The sequence below is a fragment of the Eretmochelys imbricata genome, chromosome 1 (assembly GCF_965152235.1).
Source record: "Eretmochelys imbricata isolate rEreImb1 chromosome 1, rEreImb1.hap1, whole genome shotgun sequence".
Lineage (NCBI taxonomy): Eukaryota > Metazoa > Chordata > Testudines > Cheloniidae > Eretmochelys > Eretmochelys imbricata.
This window is the reverse complement of record NC_135572.1, coordinates 200,004,353-200,027,833: the sequence shown is the minus strand read 5'-3', so window position 1 is coordinate 200,027,833 and position 23,481 is coordinate 200,004,353. Positions and strand designations below refer to the sequence as shown.

Below are 23,481 nucleotides of genomic sequence, written 5' to 3'. Positions count from 1 at the left end.
TTACCCAACTTGTATATTATCTTACACCAAGGGGAGCCAAGCAAAATTTCTAATGTACAACAGAAGGTCAATCATCATATACATCATAGGGAACAAAACCTTTTATTGTAGACAAATTCTACATACAGTTAATAAAAGCTGCTCAGGTTTGTGAATTACACTAGCTTCTCGGTACCAAGAGCCAAAATTCTTGATCCAGGGTACTAGTGGTTGCGGGTGTAGGCAATATAGCTGCCAAATGCTCAAAACAGAACAAAAACTGCTATTCATGGGAGGAGTTTATTCTCCAAGGCAATTCTCACCTAATGGCAGTCTACCATTAATTCCAGACAGGGGTTTGAAATAATAATTAAAAAAAAAGGACAATATACACATTAGTGAAACCTGTCTGAAATGAGCTTTTTGCCCCCTTAAGGCTACAGAAAAATTAGCCAAACAAATGATCTTTAGCCCATAAATAGTGAAACTACGCCAGTAGTAATGGTCAAGTGATCATATGATCTCCAGAAGAGGGCCCATTTCAAGTCCACAAAAAGTCACATTTATTTACATTCCATGCATGTGCTTTCTGATGAGGCTGTAGGCTCAGGATCCAACTTCTCTGGGAATTCTAGCTTCTCACAAACAGTCTCCTTTACAGGTAAATACTGAGAGATCTCATTAGGCTCCGTGAACAGGGAGGGTGGAACATGCTAAGGAGCAAATATTTTAGTTAGAAATAAATCAACAGACAAACAAATATTTTCAAAGCAAAGTTTAAAGGGACCCAACTTAAACTCCCACCTGTATGAAATATTCACTGACTACAGTTAAAACACGCAATATCAGCCAGCTATATTCATTCAATGTACTTTATGCATTTAACTGAATGTTGTGTACGCTCTGTTTTCCTGCTCTGTGAGAGTCTTTCAGAACAAAAACATTTAATAGAAAAATATAACTGTAAGACCACAAAAACTGGCAGGGACACTCAAGGGCAAGTGTGGGGTACTCAAAACTACATTTCACTTTTTTTTTTTTAACTGATTGTATTTTTAAATTGAATTTCTGCTCCAAAAAGTGGTTGAAAATGGTATTGTGAAGTCCCATGTTTAATGTCTCCCAATGACTCCAACATCTTCAATGGAGTAGCTCAGGTGTAACTGACTAGCACATCAACTATTCTGTTAATAATGTCAGTGCACTTCCTCTTCATTCTGAAGAGCCCAATACAGTTACCAGTAAAAGTTTTAGACACTGAAGTCAGCAGACAGAATTCTGAATACACACAGGGAACCAACCTGTTCAGTAAATGGAACCACCAAAAAACCTGCATTTTCAGAGCAAAAATGCTCTAATTCTAAGTGTTTAGAAATATTTCATTCAAGCATCTTAAATTAAAACCAGATAATTCAATGAAAGAGGCATTTCACAAACTCTCTTCTCTATAGGTGCTTCCAGAGACTACACTGCCACATTACTTACAAGAAGTCTGAAGGGGAGTTATTCTGAGAACATTAACTTCAAGCCTTATATTACTCAAAAGTTGCTGGAATGGAGCCCATACTGCAGCCTGTTCAGGCTTTTATCAAAGCACAGTGCTGTTGGATTTTGAAACTGGCTCTTAATGTAATGTGCTGGATTTCATACTACTCTGAATGATTTTTAGATCCGATGTTCCCAATTTACAAGTCCAAAGCTGACTTTTATCTAACAGGTAGCTCTGCAAACTCAACTAGGAAAATCCATTTGTGCTCTGTCCCTTTATCATGACCAACAATAAAGATTCTGTAGCTTAGATGATCATTTTGAAGTATGTGGCAGAACAGCATCCAGTTCACTCCACTAGCTATGTGGACTCTACAACACAAACTTAGATTCTGTCATTAAACAGATTTAATTCAGATATGCAGGGATCATATACTGTATGCTGAATAAGAAAGGGTCATTCTTATAGCATAATCCCTTACTTCTAAGGATCTCCAATGTTTTACAAACAAAGCCCCAGAAATCCCCCCCAAAATTAGTGCAGCATTAGCCTCACTTTACAGATGGGGAAAATGAGGCAGAGAAACATTAAGTGATTTGTCTTAGGTCACACAATGAGTCAATGGTGGAGTCAAGAAAAGAACTCAGTAGTCCCAACTCTTAGTTCCTAGCTCTAACAACTAGATCTTGCAGCTCTCTCTAAGCGCTTATACTATTGTACAAATGCACTTTAGTAGCATAAGACCACAGGCCTTTCAGTTTTAAAGGCCAATTATAGCATTCGCATCAGCCAGTCTGCATCAGTCAGTGTTAGTAAATAGACCTCAAATATTGCTAGCAGTGTAGGCAACCACTAGTCTGTGGAATTAATTGCCACAGGAGATCATGGGGTCTTAAATTGTGGATGAATAATTCTATTATTTATAATAATTCTAATATTTATAACTATTCAAACAAAGATGAATAGTAATCTAGTACCATGTGTCACTTTATGGGCAGATTATCTACAAGGGCCAAGAATCAATCTTCCTCCAAATAGCACTGCACAATGGTCAGGAGGTGTTTTGTCTCTCTTGAGGTACAAGGCTAAAACAAGCAGAGCTCTGACCTGATATGGCACTTTCTACACCAGTCATAAGACACTGAAGCTAGTATACGTGGAAAACATGTTTAAAATGCATTACCGTTAAGCTTGAAATTTTGCTTTCTTTCGATGTGTATTCCCGTAACATGTAGGGCTTGTCAGCCTAATAAGAGAAAACAGTCAAAACAGTTACAAAAATATATTCTCTAGTATTCTGTGAACTGAACATTGTAAATAAACTGAATTTGAATACATCTGGATTTTGTTGGCTAAAGATTTTTCAGTGTAGAGACTAGAATTTAAGTTTATTGTGGGGAAAAAAAATGAAGTTAGCAATTTCAATCTAGCTCCCAGCAGTCATTTTTCTGCAAAACAAGAACTATAATTTAATATATTTGTTAATCTTTGCTCAGGTGAAGCCCAATTATTGGCATCATCAATGGCATTGAAGGGAGGAACAAACAATACATCCCAGAAGTGCCCTGATCTCATTTCATAGGATGCTTGGGCTCAAGTGCAATCTTAGGAGTTTCTTGCACCTTGATCTGGCAACAGCATCACAAAAATTTCCCCGAGAAGAGTGCAGTCTGTGGCACTCTCCAGAAGTCAGCCATAGAGCAACAAGGCAACAACAAAGAGGTATCTATCCTGCCAGGATATTTTTCAACAACAGAGACAGGGAAGAAGCAGCAGAATATGGCAGCCCACCTTTAAATACTGAGGAAGGTGTCAAATTTAGATGCCACAGGCACCTCACCATCACAAGTTCTCTTCTCCTCCAAATGCATGGTTACAGGTCTGGGGAGCTGTATGACTTGAGAAGCAGAAAATTCAGACTCCAAGGGAGTTTCTCAATTTGTACCTACAGTACAGTGGATTTTGACTTCCACAGAAGGCTTTCTTTTATTCCAAAATGATCTACCTGTCATGGAGCCAGACACTATGTGCATGTGACTCAAATGGCTGCATAAAATAATGCTGAATTATGTCCTGTACTGAGCAATACACATATAGCCAGTACCCTCTGCAGCAACAGCTAGACGGTCCCGGTAGTCATATAGCTTTCTACCTGGTTTAACAGAGTAGTAAAGGAAGGAGACCTCTAAAGTACATACTATCCAAGCATCTCCAAGTGCTTTACAGACAGCTTCATAATAACTAAAGCTTAATAAAGCTTCAATATCACCTATTTGGTAAGTTATCCACATTTTAAAGATGGGAAACTAAAGCAGAGGAAAACCAACTTCCCCAAAATCATATCATGAGTCACAGATGGAACTGGGAATTCTGACTCAGTTCTATATGCAAGCCACTAAAATGTACTCCCTCCTCAAAAACTGGAAAATTATGTAAAATACATAAACGAATGAGATGTGTAAATGCTGCTGGGAGTCACAACAAGCCAACAGGAGATGTCTGGAGGTTGGGAGCAATTAGCATAGAGAACAAGATCATAGTGTTCACTTTGTATGTTCCACTTCTTTCCCTTACCCTTTTCTCTCTTGTCTGTTTAAACTATAAGCTCTTCAGGTCAAGGATTGTCTACTACTCTGTGTTTGTACAGTGCCTAGCACAATGGGGCTCCATTCTTAGTGGGTCCTTGGGCATTACCGTAATAAATATGCATAAAATAATAAATTCAAAGTTCAGTCCAGTTAGCCTCTACTCTCCCTAACCCAACATCAGCATTGCTGTGACTTCTGCAATTCCTCTGACAGAAAGTAACACTAGAGAGTCAAGGTAGGTGAGGTGATATCTTTCATTGTACCAACTTCTGTTGGGGAGAGTGACAAGCTTTTAAACTCACACAGAGCTCTTCTGCAGGTCTGGGAAACTTACTCATTTTAGCTGTGACACTGAATTAGTTTCCCAGTTCTGTAAGCTCAAAAACTTGTCTCTCTCACCAATACAAGTTGGTTCAATAAAAGATATTACCTCACCCACTTCGTCTCTCTAATATCCTGGGACGGACACGGCTACACCACCACTGCATACAATGACAGTACCACTGTACGGGCCATATTCTGCCAAGTGGAACATGAAACAGACATCAAGGATATAAGTGTTTACCTCATGGTAAAGTCTTGTATCATTCATCCTGATAAGTACACCATCAACGCGCAAGAAAAACCTCAACAACACGAAGAAGCTGGAAGGCATTACTCTCTGCAAAAAAACAAGATGTTTCATTTGACACATTATGACATTTTACTGTAAAATATGCAGCCATTTAGCCAGATGTTCAGAACCACTAGTGCTAGTAGCGCTTGGACTGTTCCAAGCCACAGTCTTGTGAAGAGTATAAGCTCCACTGGACTGAATGGGAGGCAGTGAGCTTTAAATCGTGCAGTCAAGGTCTGTGCCTAAAGATCTGTTATAGCTGCCTCAAAAGATTGAGAAAATATCAATGTACATAATTAACATGATTCAACAAATTATTACATAACATTTATAATGATCCTGCCCTGCCTATTGCCGTGACAGGGGAAAAGATTGTTCCTTGTAACCTCTGATACCAATATCCTTTTCTTCTACAAGATTATGCTTTTAGAAAGAAAAACAAAAAAACGTACATTTTAAATATATTTGCCAGTTGGGGCATTAAATGTCTCCCAAACAGACATAACTCCTCAATATTATGATCCAGGCCATCACGTAAGACAGGCCTCACCCCCCAATGGTAATTCGACACTGCAGTTGTGAACCAGCAGGAGTAGAGACACGCACTAGCTTGGTTTACATCAGCATGCTAAAAATAGCAGTGTGGCCACAGTGGCATGGACAGCAGTTTGAGCTAGCCACACAGGTACAGTCACACCCAGTCCTCTGGGTATGTACTCTAGTGGCTAGCCCAAGCCACTGCCCATGCTGCCATGGCCATACTGTTATTTTTAGTGTGCAAGTGTGTGTCTCTCTACCCAGGCTGGGAAGCACACCTCTCGAACCCAAGCAGTGGGGATAGATCCCATCCTATTCATTTAAGGATTCTGTAACAAAAGAATGAACACTAGGACGTTGATGGTAATTGATACACACTTCTACAGCATTCACAAAGTGCTTTACAAATTTCAGCCAATTAATCCTCAACTCTCCTTGTGAAGCAGGTGAGAAATTGCAGAAGCAAGCTGTTATTATAGAGGGACAGAGTCAAGGTAAATCCCCTTTAGAAATGTTCCTTACCTATAACACTAAAACCACCTTGATTATTTACACTGAAGGAATTTTTAAATTTTAGTTTATTGTACTGTTCCCACTTTGAATCCAAACAGCTTGTGAAAGTTTGGGGACCTGTGGGTTGTTCCCATTGGGAGAAAACACTCATGATGGAGTCTGGTATTTTTGTTTATTTACAAAGAATGTACAAAGTCCTCTTTCTTCAAATGCAGGAGGAACAAAACAAAAAACCCAGAAAAACTAAAAAGGAGATTGCTTCTTTGCTCACAAAACCAAACTTTCAGCCAGTACGCTGACCCAAAACCTCTCCTCTCAGCATGTTGCAGAACCACACTACTGTGGTTCCAGGCTATGTCTGCTTAGCATTCTCTCTCTGCTTCAGCTTCTGTGCATGTCTCTCGCCCTCTCCCCACACCCACAGAACACTTCTCCCTTACTCAAAAACAGTACTCAGTTAAAAAAAATTAAAAAAAAACAAAAACAAAAAACCTCCACCAAAGTCTTTCGAACTCCTGAGTGACCTTGAGTGTGCCTTTGTCTTGGAGGCCACAATTGTCTTACATTTAACCTGAAAGAAGGCCTGCTGTTCAACTCATCAATTTAATGGGTCTTAACTAAACCTATAACAGTACATTAGGTCTGCTTTTTACTTTCCTTAACTGCAACTCAAGAGAAGATTTTTTGGGGGGGTGGGGGAATATGTACTTAGGAAGTGATTAAACTCACTATTTTTACACTCAGGCTTGAAACGCCATGATCATGAAGCTCATCTTCGAACAGCAGAACTTCTTCAAAAAACATAATCTGTTCCCGGGCTTTCAATTTCTCTGTATCAATGTGATCAGTTGTAGGTACAACCTAGGAAAATTAAGTTCAAGAATAGTTAGCATAATTTGGCAGCGATGCTGTAGCAGTGTCGGTCCCAGTATATTAGCGAGACAAGGTGGGTGAGGTAGTTACTTTTACTGGACCAAATAATTCTACTGGCCCAATTTCTCTTGATGAGAGAAAAGCTTTCAAACTTACACAGAGTCGTCTTCTCACCAACAGAAGTTGGTCTAATAAAAGATATTACCTCACCCACCTTGTCTCTCTAGCATAATTTGGCATAAGATATCTGCAGACTATGTCTTCTGCTGAAAACCCTGTACTCTGCAACTCCCTGGTTTAATACATCTTTAATTCTGTGGTGCTCAGTCAAAAGTCTCTGAGCTTCTTATAGAAAAAATTTGCTAAAAGCTAAAAATTCCAAGAGTAAAGTTTGGGATTTCCCATGAGCTGTCATTTTGCAGATTGGGGCAGGCTAAGCATGGGTTTTGCTAAATTTCACTTGAAAAAAAAGTATCTACATTCTGGATTTCAAACAGTTGGGGAAGTACTGAGAGTATTGTGATGCTGGCCGCCCAGGAGCCAGCTCTTGCCAAGACTGCAGGCATTAGCTAAGAACTGACAAACTCATAGCTGGAGACCAGACCAGCTCATTTATGTGTCAGTGTTGCCCAAAATAGGTATTCTTATAAGAATGTATTTAGGGTTCAGAGTCTGTAGATTGTTTGCAAGTTTTTGCATGAATTTATTTTATTTGTAATGTCTGCATTCCATGCTATCAGGAAATATGTACGTTTTGCTTTATAACTTTGAAAATGTTTGCTCTAATCTTGTGAACTCAAATGATAAGAGTGCTCCCACCAGCCTGTTCAGAAGAACTATCAAAATCAGATGGGCTATCAAGGAACATCGCAATACAAAGGATTAGTGAATGGCTGTATCACATCTTGGAAATGCCATGTGCAAGGAAGCTCATTCAGTGGACTTGCAGGCCAAACGAAGGAAATAAAACAAAGGCCACGAGTACACTGCAGACCTATATTGGTATAACTTTAGCAATCCAAACCCCTGAGCGATGCAGTAATACCGTCCCAATCCCCCATGTACACAGCACTATGTTGGCGGGAGAGCTTCTCCCACTGACACAGCTACTATCTCTCAGGAAGTAACTGCCAATGGGCATAGCTCTCCTGTCGATGCAGTAGCGTCTTCACTAAGGCGCTGCAGCTGCACCACTGTAGCACTATACACGAAGACAAGCCCAAAAACACATGAACATTTCCATCTCTTTACTGTTTGAACTCTCACAGGGTCAGAGACACTAAACGGAAGCCAGAGATCCCCATGGGTTACCTCTGGATCTGCCCTGAAAGACATTTTGAATTGACAGATCACAACTCTGTCACTCTTGGGATTTTTATTGCAACTTATTTGTGCGTATATGTTTACTTGCTTTAACCTGTAACTAACTCATTTCTTTTAAAACCTTTAGGTAGTTTTTACAGGATTGGCTACTTGCATTGTCTTTGGTGTAAGATCTAGGGTACCAATTGATTTGGGGTAAATGACTGGCCTCTTGGGACTGGAAGCAATCTGAATATTTCGTGATTTTTGGTGTAAATGACCATTTATCACTAAGTCCAGCTTGCCTGGATGGCAAGATAGACTGAAAAGTCTAAGGTTACTGTCTATGTTTCCATTGTAAGACTGGTGTAGTGATCCAGGAGTTCATATTTGTCACTGGCTTGGTGAAATCTATTTATAGACCATACCACCATTTCGGGATATGTGTCCTGTTTTTGTCAGTCTGCCCTGAGGTTGGCACTCACAATCGTGAGCCAGACCAGACAGTGTGACATGTATTAATAGATATTTCTGAATAGTATTTTGGTTATAAATACTGTAAGCTTCTATATTTTATATGGAACACCAAGAATTTTTATATACAGACAATAAAAAAATGCTTCTTCCCCTTACCCAAGTTTTCTGTGCAGTTATCTTTCTCACTTCCCAGGTCCTCTCATTCTGTACACACATGCAAAGCTACCACTTTTATCCTCTCTGAAAAGGTACCAGGCCAAGGGCCATTTGGCCAACATGAGAAGTTTTATATTTATATAGCACAATTCATTCCAAAGGAACCCAAGAGTTTAGGGTTTTTTAAATAACTATAGTAAGGCTAGGGGATTAACTAGAATCATCTGCCTAGTAGAGGTAGGGGATTGAGGGGTTTGGGTTTTTTTGCTTGTTAATATCAAGCAGATGCACTGGATATTTCAGAACTACTTTAAAACAGTTACATACGATCGGGGAGAGGTTGTCACAAATGAGGTATGAACACAGTTATTACTGTATGTAAACACAGCACCACAGATTAACAGCCAAATCTGGGGTACAACGTCACAGCCAGCTGGCATGCTGCATGCTTAGAGTACTACAGAATTACAGGAGAACTTCAGTCCTCACATATCTGGGGAGTTCAGGACTTCATTTGTAACCCAATAAACATTAAGAACCCCCCCCCCACACACACACAAGCATATATTCCAAATACAAGGGACTTTGGGGGCATTTTTATATATAATTCAGATTTAAAAAAACCCAAACACTAAATTATTCAAAGTGAACTGTGATTTGCTTAAAAAAAAAAAAAATACTGAAGACTCCAATTATACTTTGAAGGCAGATCTCTTCAAAACTATGCAACCTTATTTTAGAAGGCATGCTTTGTTTTTCAATAAGTCAAAACACAATGCAATGCAATGAGCACTTAACGAGGAGAAAAGACTCACTTTTAACTTTACAGTTTCTCCTAATAATGTTCCTTTGTAGTCTGTCGTATAGGTCCAATCATATGGTTTAACTACTTCTTTTGTGTGTTCAGCCTCAGTCCTCAATAAAGGAAGAGAAAACACACTTTGTAATAATCATTTAACATTACAATACCACATACAAGAGACACATACCCTGGTCCCAACACTGATGTCCTTAAACAGTCAAAACTTCCTGGAAATAGCGATTTTGCCTGTGCAAAGACACTAGTGTCAGGCCACATCTATACACTACTGTTTCTTATTGACAATATCCATATTTATCCAGGTTTCAGAGTAACAGCCGTGTTAGTCTGTATTCGCAAAAAGAAAAGGAGTACTTGTGGCACCTTAGAGACTAACCAATTTATTTGAGCATGAGCTTTCGTGAGCTACAGCTCACTTCATTGGATGCATACCGTGGAAACTGCAGCAGACTTTATATACACACAGAGATCATGAAACAATACCTCCTCCCACCCCACTGTCCTGCTGGTAATAGCTTATCTAAAGTGATCATCAAGTTGGGCCATTTCCAGCACAAATCCAGGTTTTCTCACCCTCCACCCCCCCACACACAAACTCACTCTCCTGCTATGGCCCAACTTGATGATCACTTTAGATAAGCTATTACCAGCAGGACAGTGGGGTGGGAGGAGGTATTGTTTCATGATCTCTGTGTGTATATAAAGTCTGCTGCAGTTTCCACGGTATGCATCCAATGAAGTGAGCTGTAGCTCACGAAAGCTCATGCTCAAATAAATTGGTTAGTCTCTAAGGTGCCACAAGTACTCCTTTTCATATTTATCCAGCGATTTTGAAGACCATTCTAAGCATTAACTCCCACAGCGTAAGTGCTTCGTTCATATGATTTTAGTCAGAAATCTTTAGTTTAACGTTGTCAAGTATTGTACAATTTAAGTTTGCCTGTTCAACCCAAGGATTCTGCTGGCAGAATGTATCTTAGGCATTTGTACAGTTCTGATTCTTCTGTGCTTCACTTCGTACACTGCGAGCATCACTGCTAACCACCTGATAAATACACAGTAGAATTGTGTATCAAGACTAAATGCACAACAAAAAGGAACCTCCAGTAGCAACATTTTGTACTTGCGTAGCACCTTTCACTTTAAGATGTCAAAGGGCATGATCTTGCAACATTAAAGTCACAACAGGAATTTTTCCAGTGACTTAAATGGATGCAGAATCAAACCCAAGTCCTTGACAAGTGTTAAATAAACCACAATACTCCTGAGAAGCAGGCAAGTATAACTATCCCAGTTTTACAGATGTGGAGACTGAAGCACAGAAAGTTTAAGTGACTTTCAAGACCACACAATAAGTGGCAGAGCCTTGGCTACCAGTCTCCTGCATTAGCCACCATATCACACTCCATCCCCCATCACATTAGTGCTCACCCTGTTACTGTGGTAATACCGCAGTGCTCACCTGCTCTCTTGCCATTCCTCTGCACAGGCCACTTTAATCATACCTTGATAGTTATTTACACATTTTAAAGCATCTGTTGCATTGAACTCAATTCCAAAGCCATAATCATGCTGAATTCTTAGGATGTTGTCTCCAAACATCATTTCTGGGAGGGAAGGCATGTGCAATTCATCAGCTAATCTGCACGCGGACAAAGAGGTTAAATCAATAAGGTTGCAATCTACATTTGCAGGACTTTGTAACTGTGCCCACAAGCATAGTTTAATTTGAGTAATCATTGTCCCTTCACACTACAAAATATTCCAATAGTCTCCTCTCTACCTCAACACTGTCAGAAGTTCTCTTAAACATGGAGAAGTTCACAAGTAGACAGCTGTGGTTGGTCTACACTAGAAAATTAGATCGACCTAATTAGATCATCACCCCGAGCAACGTATTTAAGCTGATCTAAGCCCCTATGTAGACAATGCTAGATAAACGGAAGAATTCTTCCATCGACATCACTACCACCTCTCAGTTTTGCTACAGTGGCTGGAGAACCCCTCCTGTCACCTTAGTAAGCATCTACACTGAAGCACTCAGCTGTGCCACTGAAGCATTTTAAGTGTAGACATAGCCTTAGTACTACTTACGACACAGTATTACTTTAGAGCAAGATAACGATGCACGGGGAACCTGCATTTTTATTAGTAGTTTTACTGTGGTAACACCTAGGAGGGACAGACATGGACCAGGACCTACTGAGCTAGGCACTGTACAAGTGTAGTATTACTCTTTTGAACTACCAAGACAACAACTCACCAGAGTTGAGATATTTGCTTCAGAAGCACTTAAAGGCTACATGGGCAGTCTGCCCATTTAAAAAACTATCTTCAGTTGAAGAAACATATGGCAAACAGAATGGCTCAGAGTATCAGTACAGTGAGATGCAACCTTTCATCTTTAGGTTAGCAGTTCTAAACCTACTCTGATTGGTAACTGATGGAAGTATTCATTATCTAGCAGGTGTTCAGTTATCTGTCAGGAGTTAATATCTCAATTAGAGAAAAATAAGCATCTACATTGCAAACAATTGGCACTCTTTTGGGGTAGTTTCAGAAGACATGCGAAAGACTGTGTGGGCAATGCAGACTACAGTTAGATTCTCTCCCCTACAAGTGGCCCATGCAGGTCAGGCTTGAGGAACATTGGTAGGGCTTACTGCAGGAAAGCTGACAAACTACTACTATCTCTGGAGAATCTGCTCTGCAGACAAAAGGATTAAAAAGACAAGAATCCATCTCTCTTTCTCTCTCTCTTCTGTAATTGTGATCACTGTGCAGAGCTAGGAGGTGAAAAATGCAGTAAAAGTTATTTTAGTCACTAAAGCAAGCAGCTATAACTTAAGACACATCAGGACCAGATAGAATGAGCAAGGTGCCATTTTTGCAGTCACTTTTCAGACTAGAAGTGCATTGCATTTGTACAGTACACAGCACAATGGGGTCCAGCTTTATGACTAGGGCTCCTAGGTACTATGAAAAATAGTGTCCAAACCTTATGATTTCATCTGCCTGCATTTATTATACACTTTACTACAAAATGCAATTAAATAGTCTATTCAGGACTTCGCACACAAAAAACATTTTTCAACATGAGACAGCCTTATATAAAAGAGCTTTTTAAGAAATAAGTTTATAACAAGCAAATGAATCACACAAAAATAAATGCAACACAAGCTGAAAGTCACAAATTGGCAAGAGACTGAGAAGAGCTGAAGTAAGTCTGACAGATTTAATTTACCATAGGATGTGAGATCCAGAGATATCAAACTGTGAAAGATGGTTACTGCTAAACAAGCTCAGACTTTACTTTTAGTATCTGAAATATTTATATTTACTTTAATGTCCAAGTTTCAAACAAACTTTAGTCAGGTCTGAAGGAAGCAGTTTCCCCCACTGCTTTATAGAAACAGAAATTGTTGCCACGTGTGAACAGGCAAGTGGTCCATTTGTAAGAAAACCTGAGTTGATCAGTCCACAACAAGAGTCCTGAATACCTTAGGAAGAGGAAAGCAAAAACATCCCTCCTCTCAAACCAAAAGATGATCCACAGTATCACACAAAGGATGCAAAAGAAACTCTTGACCCCAGCTGATGGCCCTTTTGGGACTTACATTTATTGGGGTTCTTTTTTCATAGTAGTTCTTTCTGCAGTGGCTCTTTAGGAGATTTCCTTAGCAGAAACTCAGCTCTTGATCAATAACGATATACCTACACTGCATTGTAAACCCAGGTCTGCGGGGCCCATGCTTGGAGACTCAGGCTATGTCTACATCAGCACTTTTGTCATTCAGTGGTGTGAAGAAAAAAAAACACCCCACACCTACGACCGACGTAAGTTTCACCGACAAAAGTGCCAGTGCGGACCGCTCTAGGCGGGAGAGCGTCTCTGGACGACAAACATAGCTACCGCCACTCACTGGGGGTGGTATAATTATGTCAACAGGAGAACTCCCTCCATGTGGGTGAACAGCAGGGTGGGTCAGGCTCAAACCACAGCCTGCGCCCAGGTTTACAACGCAGACCCGTCAGAGGCGCCCTCCCGCACTCGCTGAGCTGGCACAGGCAGCCCCCGCCCACCACCCAGGGAGGGCCCGATCGGTCAAACCCGAGCCGGGTCTGTGACCCCCCCCACACCCATCAGGCCTGGAAACGGCGTCAGCGGCCACGACCCCCCGGCCCCGCGGGCCCCGCCCCCACCTCTCGGCCTGGGCCGATTTCATGATGTGGGTCCGGGCGGCGTTGAGTCTCCAGGGCCCGAAAGTGAAGTCGCGGCTGGTGCTTTGGAACACGGGGTACATGGCGGGGCCGGTGGGAGGGGATGGGGAGGGGACGCGGCGGGGACAGGGAGAGGAGAAAGAGACGGTTGCCGGTCTCCCCGCAGCACCAGCGCCGCCGGAACCGGAATGCACTCCCCACCCCCCTGCACTTCCGCTTCCGGGGTCACTCACCTGGGCGCGAGCCAGACAGAAGCGGGCGTCGTGACGCGAGGCTGGCGCCGCGGACCGAGGGAGGGAGATGGGAGCGCGGAACATGAAAAAGAGGCGGGCGCGGTCACGTGACAAAGGCCCAGTGACGCGGGGGACCAACAGCTCCCAGCGAGCCCTGGCTGCGCGCTGGGCGTCTCGGCTGCGGGGGGAGGGGCCCCAGCCGCGCGGAGCGAGGGGGGGGGGGTGCCTGGGCCCCGCGGGGCGCTGCGACCGGCGCTGCGGGCGTATAAGGCTCCCTGGGGCCAACCCTCGGAGCAGGGGGGGGAGGCGGGGCTCGCTCGGCGAGGGAGACGGCCCGGTGTCGTGAAGGGTGCTTGAAATCTGTGGTCCTATTTCAGTCTTCCCGCATCAGTCATGTTTTCTAGACCTTAAATTTTCACAGGCTGTCTTAAGTGTACTCTCTGTGCCATTATCTAGCTCATGTTTTCTGGACCTTAAACGCATAAGTGTACACTCTATGCCATTATCTCAATCATTAAGATTTTGAATAGAAACATATCCAGAACTGATCCCTGGAGAACCCCATGCGTGATGCCCGTCTTATTTATCGTTATGCCCGTCTAGGGATGTTCTATCTACTACCCAAGATCCATAAACCTGGAAATCCTGGGCGCCCCATCATCTCTGACATTGGCACCCTGGCAGCAGGGTTGCCTGGCTATGTAGACTCCCTCCTCAGGCCCTACGCTACCAGCACTCCCAGCTACCTTTGAGACACCACTGACTTCCTGAGGAAACTACAATCCATCGGTGATCTTCCTGATAACACCATCCTGGCCACTATGGATGTAGAAGCCCTCTACACCAACATTCCACACAAAGATGGACTACAAGCCATCAAGAACACTATCCCCGATAATGTCACGGCTAACCTGGTGGCTGAACTTTGTGACTTTGTCCTTACCCATAACTATTTTACATTTGGGGACAATGTATACCTTCAAATCAGCAGCACTGCTTTGGGTACCCGCATGGCCCCACAGTATGCCAACATTTTTATGGCTGACTTAGAACAACGCTTCCTCAGTTCTTGTCCCCTAACGCCCCTACTCTACTTGCGCTATATTGATGACATCTTCATCATCTGGACCCATGGAAAAGAAGCTCTTGAGGAATTCCACCATGATTTCAACAATTTCCATCCCATCATCAACCTCAGCCTGGTCCAGTCCACACAAGAGATCCACTTCCTGGACACTACAGTGCTAATATGCGATGGTCACATAAACACCACCCTATACCGGAAACCTACTGACCGCTATTCCTACCTACATACCTCCAGCTTTCACCCTGACCACACCACACGATCCATTGTCTACAGCCAAGCTCTGCGATACAACCGCATTTGCTCCAACCCCTCAGACAGAGACAAACACCTACAAGATCTCTATCAAGCATTCTTACAACTACAATACCCACCTGCGGAAGTGAAGAAACAGATTGTTAGAGCCAGAAGAGTTCCCAGAAGTCACCTACTACAGGACAGGCCTAACAAAGAAAATAACAGAATGCCACTAGCCGTCACCTTCAGCCCCCAACTAAAACCCCTCCAACGCATTATCAAGGATCTACAACCTATCCTGAAGGATGACCCAACACTCTCACAAATCTTGGGAGACAGGCCAGTCCTTGCCTACAGACAGCCCCCCAACCTGAAGCGAATACTCACCAGCAACCACATACCACACAACAGAACCACTAACCCAGGAAGCTATCCTTGCAACAAAGCCCGTTGCCAACTGTGCCCACATATCTATTCAGGGGACACCATCACAGGGCCTAATAACATCAGCCACACTATCAGAGGCTCGTTCACCTGCACATTTACCAATGTGATATATGCCATCATGTGCCAGCAATGCCCCTCTGCCATGTACATTGGTCAAACTGGACAGTCTCTACGTAAAAGAATAAATGGACACAAATCAGATATCAAGAATTATAACATTCACAAACCAGTCGGAGAACACTTCAATCTCTCTGGTCACGCGATTACAGACATGAAAGTTGCGATATTACAACAGAAGAACTTCAAATCCAGACTCCAGCGAGAGACTGTTGAATTGGAATTCATTTGCAAATTGGATACAATTAACTTAGGCTTGAATAGAGACTGGGAGTGGCTAAGTCATTATGCAAGGTAACCTATTTCCCCTTGTTCTTTCCTACCCTCCGCCCCCCACGTTCTTGTTAAACCCTGGATTTGTGCTGGAAATGGCCCACCTTGATTATCATACACATTGTAAGGAGAGTGATCACTTTAGATAAGCTATTACCAACAGGAGAGTGGGTTTGTGTGGGGGGTGGGGGTGGGGAGAAAACCTGGATTTGTGCTGGAAATGGCCCAACTTGATTATCATACACATTGTAAGGAGAGTGATCACTTTAGATAAGCTAAAAGAAAAGGAGTACTTGTGGCACCTTAGAGACTATCCAATTTATTTGAGCATAAGCTTTCGTGAGCTACAGCTCACTTCATCGGACGCATACTGTGGAAACTGCAGAAGACATTATATACACAGAGACCATGAAACAATACCTCCTCCCACCCCACTCTCCTGCTGGTAATAGGTTATCTAAAGTGATAACTCTCCTTACAATGTGTATGATAATCAAGCTGGGCCATTTCCAACACAAATCCAGGTTTTCTCACCCTCCACCCCCCACACACACAAACTCACTCTCCTGCTGGTAATAGCCCATCCAAAGTGACCACTCTCTTTACAATGTGTATGATAATCAAGGTGGGCCATTTCCAGCACAAATCCAGGTTTTCTCACTCCCCCCCGCCCCCTTTCCAAAAACCACACACACAAACTCACTTTCCTGCTGGTAATAGCTTATCCAAAATGACCACTCTCCTTACAATGATAATAATGATAATAGATAAGCTATTACCAACAGGAGAGTGGGTTTGTTTGGGGGGAGAAAACCTGGATTTGTGCTGGCAATGGCCCATCTTGATTATCATACACATTGTAAGGAGAGTGATCACTTTACATAAGCTATTACCAGCAGGAGAGTGGGGCGGGGAGAAAACCTTTTGTAATGATAAACACCCATTTTCTCATGATTTGTGTGTATAAAAACAAACATCTTCTGTATTTTCCACAGTAGGCATCCGATGAAGTGAGCTGTAGCTCACGAAAGCTTATGCTTAAATAAATTGGTTAGTCTCTAAGGTGCCACAAGTCCTCCTTTTCTCTTTGCGAATACAGACTAACACGGCTGTTACTCTGAAACCTTTTTAGCAAAGTTGGACCTGTCGCTGCTGCAAAGTGTAGGGATGTGCGACCTGTGACACTGCAATATGATGAAGCGAATTCCTACAGACAGCAATTTCTCGCACCAGTGATATGCGAGACTGCTAACTGTAGGAATCAGCTACATCAGATAGCCCTAGTGAATTCTTACTATTAGCAGTTCCTGAGAGCTGTGACGGGCTGTACCTGTTAGCCCTGTGGTGTTCTGAAAAACATTAGCTATTAGGCTAACAGAAAGTGAGATGGATTGGGTAGGAGCTAAAGATATGACAGTCTTAACTCCTTTGCTGACAAAACATGAAAATAACCTTTTCCTTACATATGTTTCTGGATGGTACACAGCTGTGGCCAGCTCAATTAGGGCCCAGCTGGCCCTGATAAGAGGGCTGTGGGCCAGAAGTTGGAGAAGTCTCACGCTAGCCTTGGAGTGAGTGGGAAGGGGAGTAAGGTACCTGAAGTGGAGCAGTGCTGGGGAAGGGCAAGGGGAGCTGGGGAGCTCCAGCCCCTTAGACCCCTAGGCTGCAGGCCTTGATGAAGGCCTTTGAAAAGGTACTGGGGCTGCAGCACGGGGATAGGCAAAGGCAGCAGGTCCTAACCCCTTGCCAATGATGGGTGGCCATTACACTGTAGTCTGCCCTAGTGAGCGGGGGCTAGATGATGACTGGCAGTAGCCACTGAGGCAAGATGGGTTGCGAGGGTTGGGGATTTCCCTGGGAGGGAAAACCCAGAATAAGGGATTACTGCGGGGGCAGCACCTCAAGGTAAAGGGCACCGGGGTCCTGCAGGTACAAGGGTGCCAGCGGCAGGCAAGATACTGGCCGGTAGGAGGCGCTCTGTACAGTGGAGAGCTAATTCCCTAGACAACCAGCAGGGGGCACTGCGCTGGTGAGTTTCGACCTCACTACAGTGCCATTGGATTAGAGGACCTTTTGTGGCAAGAACCACCAGTAGAGCAATGTATGTGTAATATAACTATGTTAAAAACTCCCACCTTAACCTATTACTTCCCAACTCATGAGGATAAAAGAACTAACACACTGGATACCAGTAATATTATAAACTTTAACTTTTCTTTGTGGGTCAGTTGGATAAGTCTGTACAAACTAATGAAGAAAAATAACCAAATTATCCAACTGACTAAAATCACACGGGCCCAGGTTGAGACGCGCAGTTTGGCTATTTTACATCAGGGATCTGAAATATAAAGAGTATTTGCACAAGCAGAACAAATTATAACACACCACTGGCCTATAACACATTGTCTGGCCTCATCCAACAGAGCACATTTGAAATACAGAGACATGGTCAATATTTCTAGCCTCAGATACAAACATTACATGCATACAGGTTGGATAAACACAGTCAATAGGTCTTAAGTTTTGCAATGATATCCCACATCAGCCATCTTGCATAAAGTATATATTAGCTATGTCATATCCATATCATAAGCATATTTTCATAAAGAATGTAGAGTATAATGTCACACCCCACATGTATGTTTGCTGATCTGCAAATACTAAAGGAGCATGCATCTTTGGGTGAAAACGCTCATGAGAATAGTGCAGAGCCATGCAAGCTCCATGATTCTGTGTGAGATGGCAGACAGTGAGGAGGGCCAGGCAGGTTAATAGGTTTAGAAAAAAAGGTGTAAACATTATGTATACGTTTATGTATGGGATACACGTAAAATTAGTGGATGGTTAACAATGTATTATAAGAAGTTTGATCCCATGGCCACAACCACCCCTGTCTGACCTGTTTGGTACCCAGCATACACTGCAAAACCAAAGCTTCCCAAAATACAGTGGGTGGACAGTGGGATATTTATTCATGGTGCACCTCAATCTGAATCTATACAAGTGCTTCTGGTGAGTACTCTGACTGCTGAGGCAGAGTCCAGGAGGCATGCACACAAGTGACATGGTAACCTTAGTGACTCTATGCTGACATAACTTGAGTTAACCCACACTTAAAGTGTAGATATGGCCTTAGGTATATGAAATGTTTGGGAGAGGTAACAGGAACAGTATGAGGGTACACTAAGATTCATTCAGGTGTTTAGGCTTAAGGCATTGGAACTGGCCTTACTGCACCCTACAGGCTAAGGAACAAAAAGGCACAAAAAAAAGATATAATTTCTTTATTAAAATTTCTTGACTTGGTGTATAACTCATGAATTTAGAATTCTTGTGGTTGTAAAGGTATCTTGGGGTTGTAGATGTAGATGTGTATTCATTATATTTTGAAAAGAAAAACTATGAATGGGTTGAACAAAGAATTAAATCAGTCCCTCAGGATAAGTAGATTGGCTATTAACCAAGATAATTGTCACGGAGTCCCCAGGCGATGCTCTGGAACTGCTTCCTAGGAAGCCAGTCAGGACTCTGGTGAAGTCTCTCTGTGAGCAGACTGTCTTCAGGCAAGAAGCTCACACGGCTTCCACCTTCCTGGGTCTGACCTTGGAGCGTTCAGCATCCTCTGCCCCTCCGTGCACTTCCCACAGTGAGTCCGCCCAGGTGGGGTCCTGGGGAAGCCAGGGGGTCCTGCACCCCAACTTTGCAATCAGACGTGACTCTCAGCCAGCCAGTAAAACAGAGGTTTATTAGATGACAGGAACACGGTCTAAAACCGAGCTTGTAGGTACAGAGAACAGGACCCCTCAGCCGGGTCCATTTTGGGGGGCAGTGAGCCAGACAATCGCGTCTGCATTTCACTCCATGTCCCCAGCCAGCCCCAAACTGACTCACTCTCCAGCCCCTCCTCCTCCGGGCTTTGTCCCTTTCCAGGGCCAGGAAGTCACCTGATTCCTTTGTTCTCCAACGCCTTTAGCTATCACCTTGCAGGGGGGAAGGGCTCAGGCTATCAGTTGCCAGGAGACAGAGTGTCGGCCATTTATGTACACTGGCCCTTTGCAACAATTACACCCCCTTATCCCACCACCTAGAGACTTAAGAAATGCATAGGGTGTTGTGGAAAATGAGTCACACTCTCTGTTTGGTTCAAACAGTCTGAGGCCTTTTATTGAGTACAAGCATGCAGGAAGAGAGAGTCAGAGATGGTCACGCACAGGTGCCAGCCTGATTTCTCTCTGCCCTGCCCCTGTAACACCAGTCTTATATAGGTCCATGTTCAAGCCGAACCGATGAGTAATTTTCCACCACTCAAGCATTATTAATGAATCCTTATAAGGAAAATAGAAAAACAGCTTCATAATTAGCACAGTGCTGTTGCAGCTTGTCATTATGACCGGCCGGTTAGCTCAGTTGGTTAGAGCGTGGTGCTAATAACGCCAAGGTCACGGGTTCGATCCCCGTACGGGCCATGCACCTTTTGGGGGAAGGGATAGCTCAGTGGTTTGAGCATTGGCCTGCTAAACCCAGGGTTGTGAGTTCAATCCTTGAGGGGGCCATTTAGGGATCTGGGGCAAAAATTGGGAATTGGTCCTGCTTTGAGCAGGGGGTTGGACTAGATGACCTCCTGAGGTCCCTTCTAACCATCATTTTGGCAAACACTGGTGTCTCAGTCCCACTGGGGTAACTGTTACCCCCTGGGCCCCTGCCTGTGCCAGGTTTTGCCCTCTAACACCCTCTGCCCATGCCTCACTCCTGGGCTTAACTCCACCTCCTCTCCCCCTCATCCCTGATTTTCCCTTTAGCCCCTCTCCTACTGCTGCCTCCAGCTGCTTGACCCCCCAGATCAGTAAATTTCCACCCCCTGCTCAAACCCTGCTCCCCTTCCCCCCGATTTGTCCCCTTTGCCACTTTTTAACCCCTGTCAAAAGCAGTCAACAGAATCCTACGGGTGTAAGGGCAGGGTGAAGGGCAGTGGCTTCAGCAGATGAACTGAGCATGCTCAGTACCCGCAAGTAGCACATTCCTATGCAGAGCAGTATCCTACATTACACCAGCCTGTCCTGCCCCCAGGGGTGGCTCCAGTCCTGGGCCCTGCTCTGGGCCTTGCAACCTGGTCCAGGTGTCTGCAGTTCCGCTCGGATTTGGCACATCCCGCCCTCCCCAGGGACTGCAAAGCTTCCTGGGGTCCCCAAGGCTGAGGCACCTCGCTACCACCTGGCCTTAGCATTGTCTCTACCTGCTGGCAGGGGTCTGCGCCCCATTGGCATGGGCATTGCAGGCGCTTCAACCCTCCAGTCTCCCCTGGACTGACCAGTCCCTGTTCCGCTGGGCACCCAGAATTCACAGATCTACTGCGCCCAAAGGAGCCGCACACCCCAGCTTCCCGGTCCCACCTCAGATCGCTGCTCTGTTTAACACATGGCACTTACCTGTTTGTTGTGGAAACAAGTGTAGAGCAGTGGTTCTCAGACTTTTGTATGGGTGACCCCTTTCACATAGAAAGCCTCTGAGTGTGACCCCTCCTTATAAATTAAAAACACAATTTTTATATATTTAACACCATTGTAAATGCTGGAGGCAAAGCGGGGTTTGGGGTAGAGGCTGACAACTCACTACACCCCATGTAAGAACCTTGTGACCCCCCTGAGGGGTTCTGACCCCCAGTTTGAAAACCTCTGGTGTAGAGATTCCAGAAGTAGCAAGTCAAAGTATCAGAAATGAAGGATTACATGTAAAATAAACTCATAACCAGGGATCCTAGTTTTCTATGGTAAAAAACCCAAAATTTTCTCATTAAAAAAAATCCTTGTTTTTCTGATTTAATGATTTAATTGGGGATGGGTCCTGCTTTTGAGCAGGGGGTTGGACTAGATGACCTCCTGAGGTCCCTTCCAACCCTGATATTCTATGATTCTATGATTAAAATGAAATGCAGAACTTTAGTTTCCCTAGCCTCAGTATATATAGGCATCGGTAAAACACGTTTAATTCGTATATTTACAAGTTTTAAGCAAGTTTTAAGCCTACCAGTGCCATCAATCATTATAATAAAATAAAAATAATAAACTGCAATTTGTATTTTTATATAAGACCAACTACTTCTATGTATTCTGTACTTTCAGAAAATTGCAGGTTTTTTTAATTCACAAAAAAGCTGGAATGATCCAGTCACAGTGCATTGTTCTTTACTGTTGTTGATGGCCTTGCTGTTTCAGCCTCTTGTTTTCATTTATTTTCATTCAGTTTATGTTTAGCGCTTTCCATGTAATCTACAGCCTTGCTGCATACAGTACAGAACAGCACATTACAGCACATTACCAACAACGTGAAATTTGTCCTTGCCAAACTCAGTGACACCGTCTTTCTGGGTGATTTTTAAAGTTTAACACATCTTTTCTTAACTTTAATTACTCACATCTGGAGGTTGAAGTGAAAAATTGAGATGCATTAAAACACAAACCCCTATACGCCATTGAGTAACCCTGACAAAAGTTTGTCTCCTTGGTGAAGAATCCAAGGTGTACCTCAGTACCCCCAGTTATGCTCCCCAAATTAATTGTCTTTATTCATAAACAAGATGACCCCCCTCACTGTTTTTTCCCCCCTGCTGGTCTTCTCTCACATGAATTCACAATCTTCATTAGCATCAGGCTTAGTAATGCAACTAGTCACATTGTGAGGCATAAAATACAAAATGATCAGCCAGAGACAGAAGTATCTATCTGCCTAAACAGAACTCATTTATGACCGTCTGGCAACCTGTCCTGTCCTAACTCACATACCTTCAGAACATAGCGTTCAGTATAGATACATACCTTCTTAAATATTATGCGTACATACATCTTGCAATTATTAGGATGACCAGCATGATACTGGTTGTCAGTAGAGACTTCACATGCCACCTTTAGCACAGTAGCAGACCCAGGGGATCCCTGTAAACCTCTAAGTACTCCTTATGCCCTCTGCCAATTCAAACCAAGGGGTCCCTGGGTCACAGAGACGGTGGGGCAGATACACCAAACCTGAGTGGCACTGTGACTATGCGTGCTAGGTTGCAATGCCAATCAAATTTGCCCCTTTTCCTCTCTGTCTACATCTGCAGAGGGGTGGACACACCAAACCTGAGTGGTGCTGCTGTGACAGGGGAGCAGTCTTCTACAATATACTGGGTAAACTGCATTGAATTAAGTTTAATACTTTTGCGATCCATTGCATTGCGATTGTTTATGTGTTATTGTAGGATTGTATGGAACTCATGTAGAGGAGATGTGACTAACATAAACCATAAATCAGATGTCAAGAATTATAACATTCATAAACCAGTCGGAGAACACTTCAGTCTCTCTGGTCACGCAATCACAGACATGAAGGTCGCTATCTTAAAACAAAAAAACTTCAAATCCAGACTCCAGCGAGAAACTGCTGAATTGGAATTCATTTGCAAATTGGATACTATTAATTTAGGCTTAAATAGAGACTGGGAGTGGCTAAGTCATTATGCAAGGTAGCCTATTTCCTCTTG

At 43.3% G+C, this 23,481-nt stretch overlaps 1 protein-coding gene and 1 non-coding gene across 4 annotated transcripts; one reads left to right on the top strand and one right to left on the bottom strand.

Annotated features, from left to right (window-relative positions):
- Nucleotides 1-79: 79 nt before the first annotated feature.
- TIPRL (TOR signaling pathway regulator) lies at nucleotides 80-13,761 on the bottom strand. Of its 3 annotated transcripts, none has more exons than XM_077821789.1 (7): nucleotides 13,554-13,761; nucleotides 10,813-10,992; nucleotides 9,346-9,445; nucleotides 6,452-6,583; nucleotides 4,622-4,717; nucleotides 2,652-2,714; nucleotides 80-692 (listed from the first exon to the last, which is right to left on the bottom strand). In XM_077821789.1, exons 1-7 carry the CDS (start codon nucleotides 13,652-13,654, stop codon nucleotides 543-545), a joined length of 822 nt encoding a protein of 273 aa, XP_077677915.1. In that variant the 5' UTR covers nucleotides 13,655-13,761; the 3' UTR covers nucleotides 80-542. The 3 variants fall into 3 exon arrangements, with proteins under 3 accessions (XP_077677915.1, XP_077677924.1, XP_077677933.1); XM_077821798.1 differs by lacking the exon at nucleotides 13,554-13,761 and adding an exon at nucleotides 12,968-13,454; XM_077821807.1 differs by lacking the exon at nucleotides 13,554-13,761 and adding an exon at nucleotides 12,692-12,946.
- A 6,593-nt stretch (nucleotides 13,762-20,354) lies between these two features.
- Nucleotides 20,355-20,428, top strand: TRNAI-AAU (transfer RNA isoleucine (anticodon AAU)). The gene has a single exon. It is a non-coding gene; the product is annotated as a tRNA-Ile (tRNA).
- The last annotated feature ends 3,053 nt before the right edge of the window (nucleotides 20,429-23,481 follow it).